Raw genomic sequence first — 19,733 nt, 5'->3', positions numbered from 1 at the left:
TGTGTCCTCCCACGTATTCCTCATCTTAGATATATCCTTACCTTTAGGTTTCGCCTCGGAAATTTTGTCTCTCTCCAGCAGAGGGCGCTCCACTCGAGGCCGTGGCGTCGATGTCCCTCGGCGGCACCCATCGAGCACCGACGTCATCCACTGTATAAGAGCCTCGAGCGCGCCCTTAGGCTTCAGTTCTGTTTTTCCGTTAGCTTCGCTTCGGATCGAGTTAAATGGCGCTTCAGTATTTTGTGTGAAAAAAAGCTATGTTGTCGTCTTTGAGCCCTTCCATACCGAAGACAGGCTTTAAAAAATGCCTAAAATGTGGAAAGATGATGTCCCTGACGGATCCACATAAGAATTGTCCTTGGGTCCTCGGTCCCGACCACCGTACGGAAGACTGTGGTTCGTGCCATTCAATGACCCACAAAGCCCTAAAAGAGCGTAGAGGTAAACTGGCGATGGGGGAGGGTTTATCGAAGTCCAATTTTAAGAAAGAGAGACTCGGACGAGTCTTTGAAAATATACCATAAAAACATCATTCGAGGAGTAGATCGAGAAAGTCTTCTTCGTCTTCAAAAAAGGCTAAGAAGAGACATCGATCTCCCTCATCCTCTTCGACGTCTTCGGAGGAGGTCATAGCATGTCCATCAAATCATGACTCTCCGAGTAAATCAGAAGCTTTTCGAGTTTCCATGCTATACATTTTTGAGAACGCGGCCCAGACCCCCTCAAAAAAAGCTAAAGAAGACCATGCTACTGTTCACAAGAAAAGTGACAGAGGAAGGTCCAAAACAAGAAAAGCTGATAAGACGTCGAGAGCGTCATTGAGAGACTCTTCTCGATCACCTCGTAAGACAGATCCTTCGGTGCATAAATTGAAGGTAGAGGGAAACAAAATGGCGTCGAAAGATCATACGCCATAGAAGTCGACATCATCGAAGGCTCTCGAGTCGACAACTCCCTCGAAGGAACCTACGTCGAGTTCACGCTCGAAAACCTCAAAGGCTCCTTCGACGTCTACACAACGCCCTTGACGATTACATTGAGGTTGTCGAAAGTTCGTTCGACTGTGTCGAAGGAGGTGATTAAAACCTCGGCGCCATCGACACTTTCATCGACGCCCAAGCCTTTAATAAGGGAAAAACCTGTAATGCCTGAAAAGGTTTTTCAACCTGAGAGTCGACATGATTTTTTCAGGACCATGTCATCCATCTATGAGGGAGATTCATCGGAAGAGGAGGAAGTCACCTCTGCTGGTGTCAAATTTGGCACAAGATCTGTTCCAGAGGAGTTAATTAACCCTCAATCAAGAATTCAAGATCTGCAAGAATGTTTGCAAACAGCAAGTGGCCTGGATACTTCTCCAGAGTATGAGTTTGACAAACCAGACCCATCAGAACAGGTTGATATGGGTTATAGAAAACTCATGAGCAGAGTTACAGAATTTATGGGGTGGGGTAGGAGTTCACCAGTCTGTCAAGATGATGGCATGACGGATATATTATCTGGAACACCTCAACAAGACCCCATCCTACCCTTTCATATATTGCCTTACAGAGAAGGGTTAGTTCTGCATGGGAATGTCCTGAAGCCATAGGAGCAGTAAATAAGTTTGTGGTAAAATATAGACCTTGCACATCTGACCCGGAATACCTCAGCAAACACCCAACTCCGGAAAGTTTAGTAGTACAGGCAGCCACATCCACAAAGAATGCAGCATACCTTACAATCCCTCCAGATAGGGACGATAAAAAGGTGGATGCATGGTCTAGGAAAATCTTTACATCTGGCAGTATGGCTTTGAAGTCTACTAATGAAGCTTGTACCTTGACGAGGTTCACATATTCCCTGTGGGACTGCATGTCAGCGGCAGCTGAACACATCCCGGAAGGTAAAGAATGTGATGGCTTTCTAGGGATGGCTTTATAAGGGATGGTAAGGAGGCTTCGGGAGAATGCCTTCAATCCGGGTTGGACACAGCTCACAGTATCAGCAGGTCCATGGCGACTAGCACAGTACTACGTAGATTTGCGTGGCTAAGAAAGTCTGGGTTTGCTCCTGATGTGCAATCCAGGCTTCTTAATATGCCCTTTGATGGCTCGAGGTTGTTCGGTAGCAAGGCAGATGAAAGTTTGGAGAAGCGGCAGCAAGATCTCTCAGTGCTGCTATAAAACAACCTCAGCAACGCTCCTACACAAGCTCATCTTCCTGGAGGGGTCGTCCTTTTTGCTATTATTCCTCAATTGGAAGAGGAAGAGGGCAGGCCAATCGGAGAGGTCAGAGAAAATGTCCTCAGGGGCGAGGAAAAAGTGCTAGATCAGCCCCAGCAACGACATCTGTACCTTCAGCCGCTGCTGCAGCTGCCGCAAAACAACTGAGGTTTTGACCCACAAGACCCCGGTGAGAGGCAGGATCTCACAGCATCTAGAAGAATGGCGGGGCATTACTTCAGATGCTTAGGCACTGGAAACGGTATCCCAAGGTTACTGCCTTCCTTTTCTAAAGAAACCTCAATCGCCCCCGGAATACAACTCTGCCAAACATCCGGATCCGCTCCTGTTGCAGGAAGTTTTAACCCTGCTACAGAAAGGTGCAATAGAACAGGTACCTGTAGCAGAGAGGAACAAGGGTTGGTATTCCCCATACTTCCTTATTCCAAAGAAAGATGGAGGACTGGGACCCATTTTGGACTTGAGAAACTTGAACAAGTTCCTAAGGAAGGACAAATTCAAGATAGTCACACTTTCTCAGTTCTTTCAGGCTCTCCAACTCCAGGACTGGTTGGTATCATTGGACCTTCAGGATGCTTACTTTCATGTGAAAATTCATCTCAAGCACAGAAAGTACCTGAGGTTTGCGATTGGCAATTCTCACTATCCGTTTCGAGTTCTGCCATTCGGGTTGACCTCCGCCCCAAGAGTTTTCACCAAGTTGATGGCGGTGGTTACAGCGAGTCTCAGGAGAGGGGGGGATTCATGTCTACCCCTATCTGGACGATTGGATGATCAGAGCATGTTCTCCAGAACAAGCCCTGGATCATCTGTCCAAGACTTGTCACTTCCTTCACAAACTTGGTTTTTCTCTGAATTTAAAAAAGTCAAACATGATACCATCACAGAAACTCCAGTTTATTGGAGCAGTCCTGGATACCTGCTCGGGCAAAGCCTCGCCTCCCGAAGAGAGAGCTCAACACATTCTTCAGATGGTAACAAGATTCCAGAATGCCCAGTATCTTCCGGCCTTCGATTTTCTCAGGTTGCTCGGTCTGATGGCATCCTGCATTTTTCTGGTGCCAGAAGCCAGATTGAGAATGAGATCTCTTCAAAAGGCTCTCAGAACTCAATGGTCCCAATTCTCAGGGGAAATGTCAGATCTGCTGCAGCCAGCCCAAGTAGCACAGGATCTACAATGGTGGGCTTGCAGACATCACATCCTCAGAGAAGAATCTGTTTGGCAGCCACGGCCAGAGATAACAGTAGTGAAGGACGCCTCACTTACGGGGTGGGGAGCCCATATCAACGATCTGACAATCAGCAGACGTTGGTCTCCATCGGAGTTCAAACTACACATCAGTCTTTTGGAGTTGAGGGCAATCAGACTAGCGCTGAAGGCCTTCCTGCCCTCTGTACGGGGAAAGAATGTTCCGATAATGACAGACAATACACTGGCCATGTATTACCTCAACAAAAGAGGAGGAGTGGGGTCACTGCCGCTGTGCAGAGAGGCGATGAAACTCTGGTTCGGGCAATACAAGAAGGGATCTCTCTATCGGAAATTCATCTAGCTGGAGAGCAAAACACAACAGCGGACGCTCTGAGCAGGCAGATCACAGTCTCTCACGAGTGGGAGATAGCTCAGAAAGTCATTCATTACTAATGTTGAGAAACCGCATAGTAAAGAGCAGAGGGAATCATTACGGAACAAAGTAATGGCATGTCTTCGCCAAAGAACTGGGCCAGGAGTGGTTCGAAGCTCTGACCTGAAGATTTTGCGCAGACTTAAGATTGATGATTGGTGTTCTCTGGAGAGTAGGGATTGTGTACTGGTAGGATGTGGGGCTAGTAATCAGACACACTTCCTTAGTATCTGCCAATATCTACCTAAAGGCTCCACAAAACATAACCTTATAATTGATTAAGATTTGCTGTTTTAGTGGGAACATCTTCCTTTGATGGTTTTCTGTTTTTTGCATGCCTTGTCCTCTGTATGTGTGTTGTGTATTGTTTTATGTTGTAGCGCTCTGATGCCTGCAGGCTTTCAGCACTAAATAAATAAATAGAATGTTCTTTCAGAGAGAGGTGGCGGGCAGGAGTCTCCAGGGGGATATGGCAGGATGGCTACTGGATAGTAGTTTCAGTAATTCTGGGTTGGAGATGGCAGTGAAGGAGGAGAGGCGGCGGTGTTTGGGTTGAGGGGAGGAAGAGTCAGGAGATGGAGGAGACTGAATGGGGGAATGTTGCTAGTTTGGTGCTGATGGCATGGTATTGTTCGATAGCAATGTTGTAAAAGTAATCTGACAGGGCATCACAGAATGCTTGGGAGTGGGGGGTCGTGGGATAGAGCAGAGTCTGGGCTTGAATTCTGCAATGATACAGTGGATTCCCTGCTAGGCTTGTGGGAGTTGGTTATGCCTCATTTCTGTTCTGTTGGCCCTGATCTGTCTGGCATAAATGGCTCTGTTCTGGGGCGTTGGGTGGCCCGCAAGGTGCGCTCCAGGTGGTGCTTGAGGGTTTTGAGAGATTTGAGTGAGGGAGTGAACACCTTCAGAGTAGGGCCTAGTCTGTAGGAAGCAGATTTGTCCAGGGTGAGAGGGATGAGGACATTAGACAGCCATTGGTAGGAAAGGACGATGGAAGGCAGTTCTCCTTGTAGAGTGAGGTTTCGGATGGAGTTGGACAGATCAAGGTTTAATATTACTTTATTCCAAAGAGGTACACAGGAAGGAAGGATGGGGCTGGTGAGACAGGGAAGGGAGGACGAATGGCGATCGTGAGAGAGAAGATGGAGTGATCAGTCCAAATTAGTGGAAAGGGGGGGGACAGAGTGATCAAGTGGTAGAGCTGAATTAAGGAATCAAGGGTGTGTCCTGCTATGTGAGTGCGGGTTTGATATCAGTTGGGTCATGTTGAGGGTTTCCAAGTTGTCAATGAGTGACCGGGTCATAGGGTTGAAAGGAACATGAAACCCGATGTTGAAATCCCCTAGCATAGTGAGGGGGGGGCGGGTTATGAAGATGTCTGCTAGAGAATCACTGAGGGACTCTGCAAAGTTTCTGTTTTAGCCTGGAGGTCTGCACAGGAGCAGAAAGCTTTGGGTGAAGGAGGGAGTGAATTTGAATTTCACTAGCAGTGATTCGCAGTCAGCATAGCAAGGTTGTTTCTCAGAGTGTAAGACAGTGAAGTGTTGTTTGTGGAGGATGACTATCCCCCCGAGCTCTGCTGGTTCTATTGTGCATGATCAGGGAATAACTGGGGGGTGTGAACCTTGTGTGCAATGGGTTCGAAGTTGCCAGAGAACCAGCTTTCAGAGATAGAGGTTGTCTGGGCTTCCAGAGGAGATAGTCGAAGATGATGTGTTATTTTTTGGTGACAGATCTGGCGTTGATGAGGATGCAAGAGAGCAGTGAGGGTGGGATGGTCTTGGACAGAGGGGAGGGTTGCAGGCGAGAAAGTGAGTGCAGTGGATGCAAACTTCTAGGTGGAACCCCAGAGGGGAGACAGAGTGGGGAGGGGTGTGCATCATGGAGGCTGAAAGAGGGTTGAAGGAAGGGGAAGGATGCTAGGGGTTTTCTAGGGCTGAGAGGAAAAAGTACACAGTAAGGACAAGTCATTATGTGGGGGCGGAGCTCTATCGGAGGTGGAGACAAAAGGTGGGCTAGGGTGGCTTCTGTGGGGTAGAAGCCGGAGAAAAGGGAGGGGTGGAGTTGGAAAGGGGGAGAGTTGGGATTTAAGGGTAGGGTGGATTGTGGTGGGGCAGATATGGGAGAGTTTGCAATGGAGGAAAAGAGTGGGTGGACTGGATTGGGTTTTGGAGGAGAGGACAACATGGTAAAAGAGGGGGGAGTGGGTTGGGGTCTGAGTGGGAGAAGAGGTGAGGAATGATGAAACGAGATCCTGTGGAGGACTTTGTTTAGAAATATGGGCAAGTGCCAATGGTGGGGTGTGTGTGTGTGTGTTTGTTTTAAAGGCAGTGTATTCGCCAAGGCGGTCCGAACAGCACTTAGAGATGAGAAGTGTGAGTGAGGGCGGGCGGGAGGATGGTGTGAGAGGGAGATGGTGTGAGAGGGAGAAGGGGAGGGGTGTGAAGTGAATGTTGGGGGACAAGGAGTTGAGAGGTGTGCATGTTGGAGATGGAGGGGAGAAGATGGGGCGAGGTTGGGTTTCTGGAAAACCCTTGTGCCCCTCTGACCTTGGAGCTGTTAGGCATGGTGGAAAGAGATTGTTTTCTGAAGGAAAAATGATGGATCGCCTAGGTGGCTGGAGGTCCCGTCTGTCTGCTTAGGCATGGAGGGAGGCTGGAGAAAGGTAGATGCTACGAGAGTGAGCAGTGGATAAGGATGAACTCTGAGAAGGGTGTGAGGGGAATGTATGTCGGTGTGAAGATGTCTACCTCGTCTTCCACACCGCGTCCGGGCTTTAAGAAGTGCAGGGACTGTGGGTCCAAGATGTCGGTTACGGACTAGCAAGACGCCTGCCTCTGGTGCCTCGACGAGGCCCATGACACGGATGACTGTGTCAACTGCCAGTCGCTCACGTCGAAAACCTTGCGGTAGCGCAAGAAGAAGTTATCGGTAGGTAAGGTATCCAAACCCCCGGAAGTCGAGGTCTGCGGGGCTTTCGACGGACGACTCAAGGGGCGACTCTCCGCGTCATCGTCGGAAGTCCAGTGGGTCTCGGTCCCGGAGTCGGTCCCTGCACTTCTTTGCCTCTTTGAGGCACTCCCGGAGGCGCCGTCATCTGTCGCCTTCCCCGTCCTCATCCGAGGACTCCGCCTGTCTGCAGGTCGCTTACCACACCAAGCATGCGACGCCAGAGGAATGGGCTTCCTTCGGGAAGAAAATGTTGGCGATTCTCGAATCGCAGGCCACTGGTCCGTCCGTGCCTCCGAGTGGGGTCGGCCGTGATCAGCCGAGAGACACCGAGAGACACCGCTCGCACGCCTTCGGGCTCGGGTGGTTGTCATGATTCGCGGGAAAGGTCCCGCTCGGACAAGGGGAATCGTTCTCGGCATGCCCGGTCCAGGTCCCGGTCCTTGACGTGCTCGAGACCGTGTGATCCTGTGGTGACGTCTTCACGGGAGACGTCGACGCCGGTGGTGCCGAGGTCGTCAACGGACTCTTTCGAGGGCTTGCCTTCGAAGAAGTTGTTGGCGCCATCGGCATCCCAGCCGTCGAGGGACACGTTCGGGGCCCCGGCCTCGAGGACTGTGTCGGCGCCGTCGATGCTGTCGACACTGATTCACTCGATGCCTTTCGAGGCTGTGTCAACGGGGTTACCCCGTGGCTCGGTGGAACCCCCTAGAAAGGCTCTGGCCAAGGTCAAGCATGGCTTTGGTTCAGGTTCTGTGCCTTCTTACCGCCATCTGGAGTTTGATGCTAGTGGGCTGGACACCTCTCCGGAGGTGGAGTTTTGTAGGCCTGAGCCTGGCACTCATGCCGATTCTTCGTACCGGCGCCTTATGTCAAGGATCATCGAGTACTTGGGATGGTCTGCTCCCCCGGGGAGTTTGTTCAGGATGACCTTATGGATATCCTCGAAATTGGTCCACCAACTGACCCAGTACTGCTGTTTCATATGGCTCTACAGAGGAGGGTGGCGGCGGCTTGGACTGCTCCGGGGAGTCTCCCGGCAGTGGGCAAGACTTTGCTGCGAAAATAACGCCCTGCCAGTAGTGTCCCCTGCTACTTGTCCAAGCACCCTACTCCGCAGAGTTTGGTGGTGCAGGCAGCTACGGCCCCAGCAAAGCAGGCGTCGTACCCTACCATCCCTCCTGATAGGGACGACAAGCGTTTTGACGGCTGGGTGAAGAAAGTGTTTTCTGCAGGGGGTATGGCGCTTCAGGCGGCCAACTCCATATGTGCCTTGTCTCGATTCACGCACTCTCTGTGGAACTGTTTCCTTGGCGGCTGAACATATTCCCGAAGGGGACGAACGGGATGGTTTCCTTGCCATGGTTCAGGATGGCAAGGATGCCATGTGTGAGGCCGTTCAGTCAGGTTTGGACATGGCAGATTGCGTCAGCCGGTTCATGGCGGCGAGCACCGTGATACGCAGGTTTGCGTGGTTGCGGAAGTCAGGGTTTGCTCCTGATGTGCAGGCCCGGCTCCTCAACATGCCCTTTGACGGGGAACATCTTTTTGGCAGCAAGGCTGACGAGAGCCTTGAGAGGTTGCAGACCTCAAAAGATGCAGCGAACTCGTTGAGCGCTGCAGTTCGACAACCTCCGCCTTTTCGTCCTAGGGGACAGCAATGGAGGGGAGGTTCCTTTCGTTATTACTCATCCTTTGGTAAAGCGAGAGGAGCTGCCAGTCAAAGGGGCCACCATACGAGTGCCAGAAGTGGAAAACAAGGTACACGAGGTGCCAAGGCCACTCGGGCTGTTGTCTCTTTGCGCTCAGGCAACGCCGCAGCTGCTTCAGCTCAGTCATGAGGCCATGTCCCATGGTTCGCCAGTTGGGGGAAGGCTGGCGCAGCATCTTGCAGAGTGGCGCGCCATTACTTCAGATGTGTGGGTTCTGGAGATCAAAACCCATGGCTACTGTCTTCCTTTCCGGCAGAGGCCTCAAGACAATCCACCGGGGAATCTCTCTTTGAAGAGTCCGGATCCGCTCCTTGCGCAGGAAATTCAATCCCTGCTGGAGAAAGGCGCAATAGAACTGGTGCCTGTAGCGGAGAGGAACAAGGGATGGTATTTCCCCTTATTTTTTGATTTCCAAGAAAGACTGGGGATTGAGATCCATCATGGATCTTGCGCGGTTTGATCAAACTCCTCAGGAAGGACAAGTTCAAGATGGTTACTCTCTCTGAAGTCCGCCAGGCCCTTCAACTTAAGGACTGGTTGGTGTTTCTCGACCTCAAAGACGCTTATTTTCATGTGCCGATCCATCCAAAGCACAAGAATTACCTGAGGTTCGCGGTTGGCGACTCGCACTTTCAGTTTCGGGTCCTGCCGTTCGGATTGACCTCCGCCCTGAGGGTCTTCACCAAGCTCATGGTAGTGTTGGCAGCGCATCTCAGGAAAGGGTGGATTCACCTCTACCTCTACCTGAACGATTGGTTGATCAGGGCGCGCTCTCCCGAGCAAGTCCTGCATTATCTGTCGGTCACCTGCCACTCCCTCCACAAGCTGGGCTTCTCCCTCAACTTAAAGAAGTCCCATTTGACACCAACTCAGAGGCTCCAGTACATCGGAGCAGTGCTCGACACGTCCCTGGGGCAGTGTTTTCCTCCCCAGGTGAGGGCTCATCACATTCAGCAGATGGTGCACAAGTTTCAACTTGCCCAGACTCTCCCAGCGTTTGAGTTCTTGAGACTGCTCGGCCTCATGGCATCCTGCATTCTTCTGGTGCCAGAGGCCAGGTTGCGGATGAGATCTTTGCCATGGGCACTCAAGTTCCAGTGGTCTCAGTCCTCTGGCAGGATGTCGGACCCTATTCAAGTGCCGTCTTCGGTCGCCCAGGACCTTCTGTGGTGGGCCGACGAAGGCAATCCGATATGGGGGGCTCCATTTTGGCTGCCTTGGCTGGAGGTGACGATTGTGACGGACGCATCCCTCACGGGGTGGGGAGCTCATGCCAACGAGTTGACAGTCAGCGTTCGTTGGTTTCTGTTGGAGTCCAGACTCCATATCAATCTGTTGGAGCTGAGGGCCGTCAGGCTAGCCCTGAAGGCTTTTCTGCCGACTCTGTGAGGAAAGAATGTCCTGATCCTGACGGACAACACGGTGGCCATGCACTACCTCAACAAAAAGGGGGGGCAGGGTCACTTCCTCTGTGCAGGGAGGCGATGCAGCTCTGGTTCTGGTCAATCCAGCAGGAAGTTTCGATCTCGGCAGTTCATCTGACAGGAGATGAAAGCGAGATAGCGGACCCTCTGAGCAGGCAGAGCGCGATCTCTCACGAGTGGGAGTTGGCACAGGAGATTCTCCTGGAGATCTTCGCCTTTTGGGGGACCCCTCAAGTGGATCTCTTCGCCTCCAGTGTCAACCGGAAGTGCGAGAGGTTCTGCACGCGGGAGTTTCCTCCAAACAGAGCCTTAGGAGACGCATTTGTGGTGGAGTGGTCATTCCCACTGCTGTACGCATTTCCTCCAGTCCCTGTCATCTCGCTAGTACTGCGGAGGTTACGGAGGTTCGGTTCCCGGATGATCCTCTGCTCCGGCGTGGGCCCTGAGGACGTGGTACCCAGACCTTCTCGACTTGTCCATCTGCCTTCCACGTCGACTTCCCTACCGAGACGATCTGCCCTCACAGGAGGGGGGGGGTCAGGTTCTCCATCCAGAGGTCAGGTCCCTCAACCTTCACGTTTGGTTTCTGAAAGGTTGAGGTATAAGGATTGGGACCTCCCTGAAGACGTGATGGAGGTGTTGCTTTCGGCCAGAAGGCCCGCAACAAAGTCCCTGTATTGTTGCCGTTGGAGAAAGTTCTGCGACTGGTTCAGAGTTAAGAATATGGATCCTTTTGCATGTGAAATTCCCATGGTTCTGTCTTTTTTGCTTTCTTTGGCCCACAGGGGCCTGCAAGTGGGTACCATTAAAGGTTACCTGGCAGGGCTGTCCATATTTAAGCGCTCGTTGGAAGAGTGTTCCTATTTCAAAATTCCTTTAATTTCTCAGTTTCTGAAAGGGCTCACTAATGTGTTCCCTCCATCACCTTTCCAGGTGCCCGGTTGGGATTTGAACCTTGTTCTCAAGTTTCTGATGGGTGCTTCGTTTGAGCCTTTGCATTCATGCCCTTTGAGACGGTTAACTCTGAAAACTGTATTTTTAGTTGCGGTCACATCTGCTCGCAGAGTGAGTGAGTTACAGGCACTTTCAGTTAAGCCACCCTTCACTGTTTTTCATAAGGACAGGGTTGTCCTTAGAGTTCGTCCTTCTTTTCTTCCGAAGGTGATGTCGGAATGTCATTTAGGCCAGAAGGTTGTTCTTCCGACATTTTATCCTCCTCCACATGCTGGTAAGGAAGAGGAGAGGCTCCATAGGCTTGATCCTAGGAGAGCGTTAAGCTTTTATATTTCATGCATGTCCCGGGTCAGAGTGGACGATCAGCTCTTTATTGGTTACGCTGGAAAGCGTTTGGGACAGGCTGTGATGAAACAGACTTTGTGTCGCTGGATTATTTTGGCTATCTCTGAGCGTTAGCGCTTGGCGGGTAAGGACCCACCGGTCGGCTCACTGGCCCTTTCTACCAGGGGTATGGCTGCCTCTACTGTCCTGCAGAGGGGTGTTCCTATTCGCAACATCTGTGATGCAGCCACCTGGGCTTCGGTACATACTTTTGTACGTCACTATTCCCTCGATTCTATCCGGGGGCAAGATCTGGCCTTTGGCAAGGCGGTCCTTTACTCCGCAATTTGATTGGGCATGCTAAATTTCTGTTTTCTAAATTCCTTTCCGACCTCCTTGCATTGGTACTGCGTTGAGAGTCTGTCATAGATATGGAATATGTCGGAGACCAAATCCCCTCGAAGAACAAGTTACTCTCTTACCTGGTAACGTTCTTTCTATTAGATGGTCCGACGACTTATTCCAGATAGCTCCATCCCTACCTTCCCCACTACAGAATTTCTTATGCGATTGCAGCTTACGTTTGCGCAAGGCTTTGTGTGTCAGACTGGCATTAGACTGGTGGCATACGTTCTGGGAAAAAACTACAACTGAGGCTACTGGCGTCGTGCGTCCTACTTATAACATCCAGTGACGTCAGCCGTCGGAGGAGGTCCTCGAGAGCGGCGTATCGATGTCATTGACGCAGGACGCAGGCGCCGAAAGATTTTCCGAAGCAGCACAGCTGTAGTGATTACTGTCATAGATATGGAATACGTCGTCGGACAATCCCATCGAAAGAACGTTACCAGGTAAGAGTAATTTGTACTTCTAACTATAGTATTGTTGTGGTTGATTACTCATTCCTAATGAGTTAATCATTTAAGCAATGGGTCAGAACCGGTGAAAAGCATTATTTTCGTTGTAATTGGTTTATACATCACTGTTGGTGATGTCACACGCAATACGTCATGTATCGTATATAAATATAGAAACAAAATGGCGCCCGCTGCAAAAGCATATGGGAAGCCGAATCGGATGGGTGACCTTTAAAACAGGGGCCCAAACAATGCTTGAGTTAAGCTGGATAGATTAGGTAAAACAAGTTTTACTTTTGCATATACATTAAGCATTTTGTATAAATCCTTTTAATCAGTATGCATCAAATGTTGTATTCACCTCTATTACAGAGCATAAATGTACTAAGGAGTGCAGACCACAGTAGGACACTTAAGCATAGACTTAATAACTACACCTAATGGGGTGAGCTGTGTGTGTGTTGTGTATATGTATATGTGTGTGTGTATATATATATATATATATATATATATATATATATATATATATATATATATATATATATATATATATATATATATATAGAAAGAGAGTGAAGTTTGATGCAGTGATATGCCTTTAATGGGCATTTATTACTTTCAGTGTTAATCACAGCATGGACCACATGAACTTCACGCGATTGGTTTAACCTGGTGCACACTAGAGGTGGTGAGCCGCTTGATCTTTGACTTTAAATGATCACCACACGCAGCTTACATTATGAAAGGATACGACGATATTACATGGGTGGAATATTATGGTTCAGTGAACAACGATCCATGTTGCATGAATGATATGGCCAGGCTTTCCTTCGACCACTTTTCCCCTGCACCCCTTTACCAGCAATTGCCCTCGGCTCCCTTCCCCCCTTCCCTGACTAGCCTACCGAGTTAGGTATATCTGTGTCCTCGCACTATTCCCCCCTGCCGCTGGTACTTGCCCTCTTGGTCTCCCCCCTAGTACTGCCCATCCTCTTTGGCCTTGTCTCTCCTGCACTTCTCCCTCAACCCCCTTCCCTCTCCCATACTGTCCCCTGACTTACCCCTTCCCCCTGCACTTCATGTTACTGCACTTGCACTATCCGAATGTCACAAGGCCTAGTAGGATCATTTTTGTCATTTTCCCCTCTGCGGCACCCCCGCTCCCTGTTTGTCTTGTGGCGCCTGGAAAAACTTCTTGCTGTATATGCGCCATAAAAATGTTCAATAAAAAAATAGTGCTCACTAATAGGGTGAGGATATAACAATTTAAGCAAATTGTTTTCGTGGTTATGGGATTCAGCTCACGCTAATATGCTTACAGAAGTTGGGTTTGGATTTAGGAATATGTTGCAAGTTACTCACAGTAATATCAATATTGTCTCTCTGCCCCGCCTTTTTCTTTTCCTCTTCACTCCTTAAGGTAACATTGGTATCTTTTTCAACTCGTTTGTTTTTGGAAACTACTATTCGAGACATGCAAATTGTTTGACGTCTGTTCTTTAAATCATTAATCTTTGCTGGCCCTGCCAATCGGCACTGTGATAATTATCTTATGGCACAGACTTTTTAAAAATGTGTTCAGAGGTAATGTTCTTATTCATCTACTCATTTATAATTTGACAATTGTAATTGCAACTCTTGAAATGTTAAATATGATTATTTGATTATTCCTGGACATGCACATGGATTGGGGTGTATCATTCTTAGGTATTACTTGGTAATGGGCTGAGGGCTAAGCCCATGTATATCTGCCCAAGAAGCAGTCCCCAGACCAAATGTATCTTCTATGCACGGCTGAACTGAGTTTGCCCCACACTACCCATTACTGTACTTTTACCATATAAGTAGATGCAGAAGCTTCACTGCCATTAGGTACCAATGGAGCTGCAACAGTTGCTGTATCTAGCACAGAGAGTTCAGAGCATTATGTTGTACCTGAATGGAGCTAGATTCAAAACCCTTGTAATACCTAAAATGCAGCTAGAGTCGCAATCTAATACCTAAAATGCAGCTAGATTCAAAATGTGTAGTGCCTAAAATGCAACAAAGTTCAAAACAGTCACTACAGTTGAGGCTGAAGACCACTTCAGTGTATGCTAGAGGGTGAGGTCAAGTGGATAGACGGTTATGGTCAGCTGCTTTGGAGAAGTACAGTGGCTGTACTCGGATGTGGTATGGTGTTTGAGAGAGGGGGCTGAGGTAAGGGATGGAGGTAATAATCAGTGATGGAGGTGTTTGAGCAATTTGGTTGGCAGGGGTGTTCACATGGAGAAGAGCAGTCTGAGAATGAAAAGACTCACAAGAGGACAGTATACCAGAGGGAACGGATTAAAGTAGTTTTGAAAGCAAACGTACATTGTCACAGCAATGTTAAGGCAAGGAAGTTGCCCCCTTACTTTAGTGCAGCTTTAGCTTCTTTGGGCCTGGTGGGGGCTCCCGCGGCTGAACAGGGCAAACAGGTGATGGGAGGTGCCTAAAGGGGGCTGCCCTTTGCTGTCTGCTCGGGCAATGCTGCCCTGGGAGAACATCTGAAGAGATATTCTAGTCACCTCTTGTCACAACCTGGATCTATGGGAGGCTACAAAGGTGGGCAGAGGGAGAGGTGAGCCCGGGACTAGGAGGGCGGGTAGAGGTCGGGAGGAGCAGGAAGGGAAATAAACAGAGTGAAGACCATGGCCAAGGAAAGAGGGAAAGAAAGAAAAATACAAACGGGTGATCAGAGCTCTTACCCAGAGCATGCAGTAGAGAGCGAATGTTGGCAAATGGCAAAATGTAAGTGGAATTAACATGTTCTGTTACAGAAATTGCCATGATATAACCCACCCATAACAAAGAGCATATGCTTTACGTCTGTTACCTGAAGGAAGTCTGGTTTATAGGCTTGGCAGAGTGACTATAGCGCATGTGTGTTAATACTCAACATCTAGGTATGTGCGGTGTATTGGCTCGTCTGAATACCCACAACTAGAATTCTGTTTCCTTTCACCCTCAATGGGCTGCACTAGATTCCTCTTCCCATGCGTTGTTGACCTTATTAGTCTGAAGGACTGCAATGTATTCTTTTAATGGTGTGCCAAGCAGAGATATCAGAATCTGAGATTCGGAGGGCTTTCTACAGCGATGATAAAGCAACCACATGACCTAGAGGTGGTAACAGTTGCACACCTAGAAACATCCCACAACCTTCCTCATAGTGCAGTACGTTCCGGTCAGTCAGATTTCCCTCCCTTTGCAGGGATCCCTGATGTTCATACATCATGTATTATTGTTGCTTAACCAAACCTATGTCGTTCTTGCAGGTCAGGAGTATCGTATGTACAACACCTATGATGTGCACTTTTATGCCTCTTTTGCGCTCGTCATGCTGTGGCCTGAGCTGGAGATCAGCCTTCAGTACGATGTGGGTGAGTATAAACAGAAAAAGCTTTGTCGCACAACTTTTTACTTTTAGTCCAAGAATTCAAAATCCTGATAAAATCTGACTTGTGTTTCTTGGATTAGATGTGTCTGCCGGATTGTGTCGGATATTGTCTCTGATTGCAGCCTTTGCAGTGATTGTAGCTGGCCCATGTGTGTAGTGATTGTAGAGGATCTATTTTGCTGACTGTATTTGACCTACCTTGGAGATTATATTTGAACAAGGCCTGTGTTTGCACTCAACATGGGGCTCTCTGATTGCATCTGACCCATGCCGGGTATGATTTGCAAGTATTTACAATCTGTGGCTTTCCAGATGTTGTGGACAACAACTCCCATGATCCCTCATCATGGGCTTTGATGGGTCAGGCTGGTTGGTTTTGTAGTCCAAAGATTGCAGACCTCCTACACATGGTTTGTTTGTATCCAGTTGCATCTGACGCATGCTTTCAGTTGTATCTGACCATTCTCTGATTGTACATGCCCTCTATCTCCGCTTGTATCTGAAGAGTGTTTCATGATTGTATGTGACCAGTATCTGTGACTGCAAGTGAGCCGTTACTCTGACTAAGCTTTCCTACGATCCGACCTGCGTTTCTATAGAGACATTTCGTGCTATAATGACATAAGACCTTGGATGTCTTATTCCTGCTCCTTCAGCCTCACTTGCCTTACATTGTGGCGAGCCTAGTCACGGAAGCACTTCAAGTCATCATGTGCTCATCTTCTGATGGATGGGCAGAGAATAAAGATTGCCCACGCTAATAGCTCAGGAAAGTCTTCATTCTATTAAAGACAAGGAGGCGAGCATTATGCTTATCTTTCTTTAATACTGCCATATCAGCATTTCAAAACTTCAACTTTTAACTTTTATGTTTTGGTTTTTCTTACATGTTACTTGGAAAAAAACAAAGCAGGAAGTTACAAGTTTCATCTCTCCACTGAACTGAATCATCTAGGTTTTAGAAACCACGCTTCCCATAATCCTGAGGCCCTTTGTAGTCCTGACCTCTACTCCCACACCAATCAGTGGCCAGATAGGGGTATAAACACTGGCTCCCCTAACTCCATTCCTCTTTCTTTTGCCATCAGGGTTCTAGAAGTACAGAGAGTCCCCAAAATGTCAAACACAATCCATAAGGCCTGCACTTGATCCGCAGCTGGCGTGACTGTTCGGTCCAACGGGACAACTTGCCAGAAGATCCTCGGTGTATATCCTGACTTGCTCATGTCGCCTTCTGATCGTCTCCTATGAGAACAGAAAAATCATATGAGGGTGGGAATGAACTACAAATGGAACACCATGCATGACAGTTTTTATTCGCTCAGTCATTGCTCTCATTTGTTTCATACATTAGGGTGGGATATAATGCTCGCCTCCTTGTCTTTAATAGAATGAAGACTTTCCTGAGCTATTAGCGTGGGCAATCTTTATTCTATGACAAGACAGGAGGCTTGCATTATGCTTGTTCATCGGTATATCAGATACTGGCTTGAAGTAAAAAGTCTTAAAGGTGGCTTCAGAAGACCAATCAGCAGATTTCATAATATCTTGTAGGGCTACTCCTGTCGCAAATGGTGTAGAAGCCATTGCTCCCTTAGCGGAATGTGCACCAAATAAGGATAAGTCCATCCCTGCCCACTGCATGACCTCCCTCACCCATCTCTGCGTGGTGAGGTTTCCTACGCGCTATAAGCAACTGTTACGCCGCGCGGTCTGAGATGCGCTGTAGCTGCTTCATAATCTTTGATACATTGTGCTACGCATAACTTCTTATTCTCTGCAAAATATGGGTAGGAAATTACTCTGGAGTCGGTCTTTTTTCTTTTCGCGATAGTAAACGCTACTCCTTCTGGATAAAATATCTTTCCATCGATTTCCAATGCTTTCACGTCTGACACTCTCCTGCACGCTACTAGACATAGAAGCATAGCTAATTTGCCTGATAATTGTGACCGGGATAAAGCTTCATTTTCCGGCCACCTAAGGAATAACTGAAAAACGTCTCTAACGTCCCATAAAACCACATACTTTGGCTCTGGCGGCCTTCTCAGTTTTATACCTTTGAGGAGCCGTAAGATTGCTGGGTGCTCTCCTACTGGATTATTTTCTATCTTCTTGTGCCCTGGTGAAATTGCGGATCTGTATACTCCTATCGTTCTGTAAGCAGAACCCTCCTGGAATTTTGAAGCCAAAAAGTTCAGGATGCTCATTAGAGGTGCTGAAATGGGATCCAGACTGTGTTCTGAACACCACTGCGCCCAACCGTTCCAAGCTGTGTTATAGCTCCTAATGGTGGAAGGCGCCCAGGAATCTCGGATACAATCTGCAGCGATGTTTGAAATTCCTGGCAAGTTCCATCTTCTCCTGAAACCCTGCAGGCAATCAGCTGCAAGGAGCCCGCTTCTATGAGCGGGTGAACTCGACCGGTCGGGTCGAGTAAAAGGCCCTGGATGCTCGGAACTATCCTCGGAAAATCCGTAGAAAATTCCATCGCTACTGGAAACCAGGCCTGCGCCCTCCAACAGGGTAGCACCATCACCACTTCCGCTTTGTCTCTGCGGACTTTCGCTAGAGCTCTTGTGATCATTGCGAATGGCGGGAAGGCATAGTGGAGTGCTCCGTTCCATGGATGTAGAAAAGCGTCCGTACCCTCTGCTCCTCGATCTATCTTCCAACTGAAATATTTCTGCGTCTGCGCATTCAGTCTGGATGCAAACAGATCTATGTCTAGGGGTCTCCATATGTCTTGGAGATGCTTGAAAACTAGAGGGTGTAGCTTCCAATCGCTGGAGTAAGATACCGAGAGTTCCAGTCTGCTATACTGTTCTGGCTCCCTGGAAGATATTCCGCAGTGACTGTAATGTCGTTCTGAAGGCAATAATGCCAGAAATATTTTGCTAATTCCGCTAGCATTCTGGATTTTGTTCCCCCTAATTTGTTGTAGCGGACTGCCGAGATGTTGTACATCTTGAGCAATACGCAACATCTTATTTTGTCCTTCGTGAATGCTCGAACTGCGAAGGAGCTTGCAAGAAGTTCTAGACAATTTATGTGGAGAGTCATCTCTTCGCCGGACCATTTCCCGCCTGTCTGAGCTTGTTCGCACCTGGCTCCCCAACCTGACCTGCTTGCGTCTGACTCGATGGTCAGTTCTGGAACATCTCCGAAGATCGCTCGCCCGTTCCAGGCTTCCATGTTCTCTAGCCACCACCGTAGCTCTGTCATGGCATCTTGGTCTAGGTTCACTAGCTGTTGGTATTTCAGGCCTCCGCGGAGATGCTTGATCTTGAGCCTCTGTAACGCTCGATAATGTAACGGTCCCGGGAAGATGGCCTGAATGGAGGCTGCAAGCAAGCCTACTACTCTGGCCAGATTCCGAAGCGAAATTACTTGATTTGCAATCACTGTCCTGAGCTCCTTCTTTATCGCTCTCACTTTGTGACTTGGAAGCTCTAGAGTCGCTTTCACGTTATCTATGGCGAAGCCTAAAAATTCCAACCTCTGAACTGGCGCTAATTGGGACTTCTCTAAATTGACTAAGAATCCCAGAGATGATAGGAACTTGAAAATCCACTGCACATCTCTCGTGAGGGTCTCTTTGCTGGATCCCATCACCAGGATATCGTCCAGATAGATAATCATACAAATACCTCTCTCCCTGATAGCTGCAGCTACTGGCTTCATCATTTTCGTGAACGCCCACGGTGCTGACGCCAGCCCGAACGGCAGGCATGCAAAGCGCCAAATCTCTCCTTCCCTTCGGAACTGGAGATACTTCCGAAAGGTAGTTGCTATCGGAATCGCTAGATTAGGCGTCTTTGAGGTCTAGACGGGCTAGCCAATCTCCTGAACGCAATAGGTCTCGGAGGAGATGGATGCCCTCCATCTTGAAATGGTTGTATTGCAGCCAACTGTTCAATTCTTTTAGATTTATGACTGAACAAATCTTTTCCCCTTTGCGCACCAGGAACATATTGCTGAGGAAAACCTGACCTTCTGTGCTCTCGCGCTCTATTGCGTTTTTCTCTACTAATTTGCTGAACTCGCTGTGTAAAAAGCGCTTTCTGTTCTAGTGGCATGTAAATGGGGACAGGTTCTCTGTACTGCTTTGGGATGTCTATGAAATCTAGGTGAAGGCCCGCTACTGCTTGTAAAACCCAAGCATCGCTTGACAAAGCTTGCCATTCTCTCAGAAAACGGAGAGTTCTGCCTCTGATAGGAACAATTGGTGTACTCACC

General features: G+C 48.6%; 1 protein-coding gene across 2 annotated transcripts in view; it reads left to right on the top strand.

Moving 5' to 3' along the window:
• GBA2 (glucosylceramidase beta 2) overlaps positions 1–19,733 on the top strand; it is a 470,157-nt gene that overhangs the window by 334,274 nt on the left and 116,150 nt on the right. For both annotated transcript variants that reach the window (XM_069626781.1, XM_069626780.1), the window contains exon 10: positions 15,373–15,477. In XM_069626781.1, coding sequence (XP_069482882.1) covers positions 15,373–15,477 — 105 coding nt within the window. The remainder of the gene's footprint in view (positions 1–15,372; positions 15,478–19,733) is intronic.

This window comes from Ambystoma mexicanum, chromosome 6p, assembly GCF_040938575.1.
Source record: "Ambystoma mexicanum isolate Mex_15411 chromosome 6p, UKY_AmexF1_1, whole genome shotgun sequence".
NCBI classification, from domain to species: domain Eukaryota; kingdom Metazoa; phylum Chordata; class Amphibia; order Caudata; family Ambystomatidae; genus Ambystoma; species Ambystoma mexicanum.
This window is presented reverse-complemented; position numbering and strand designations above follow the sequence as displayed.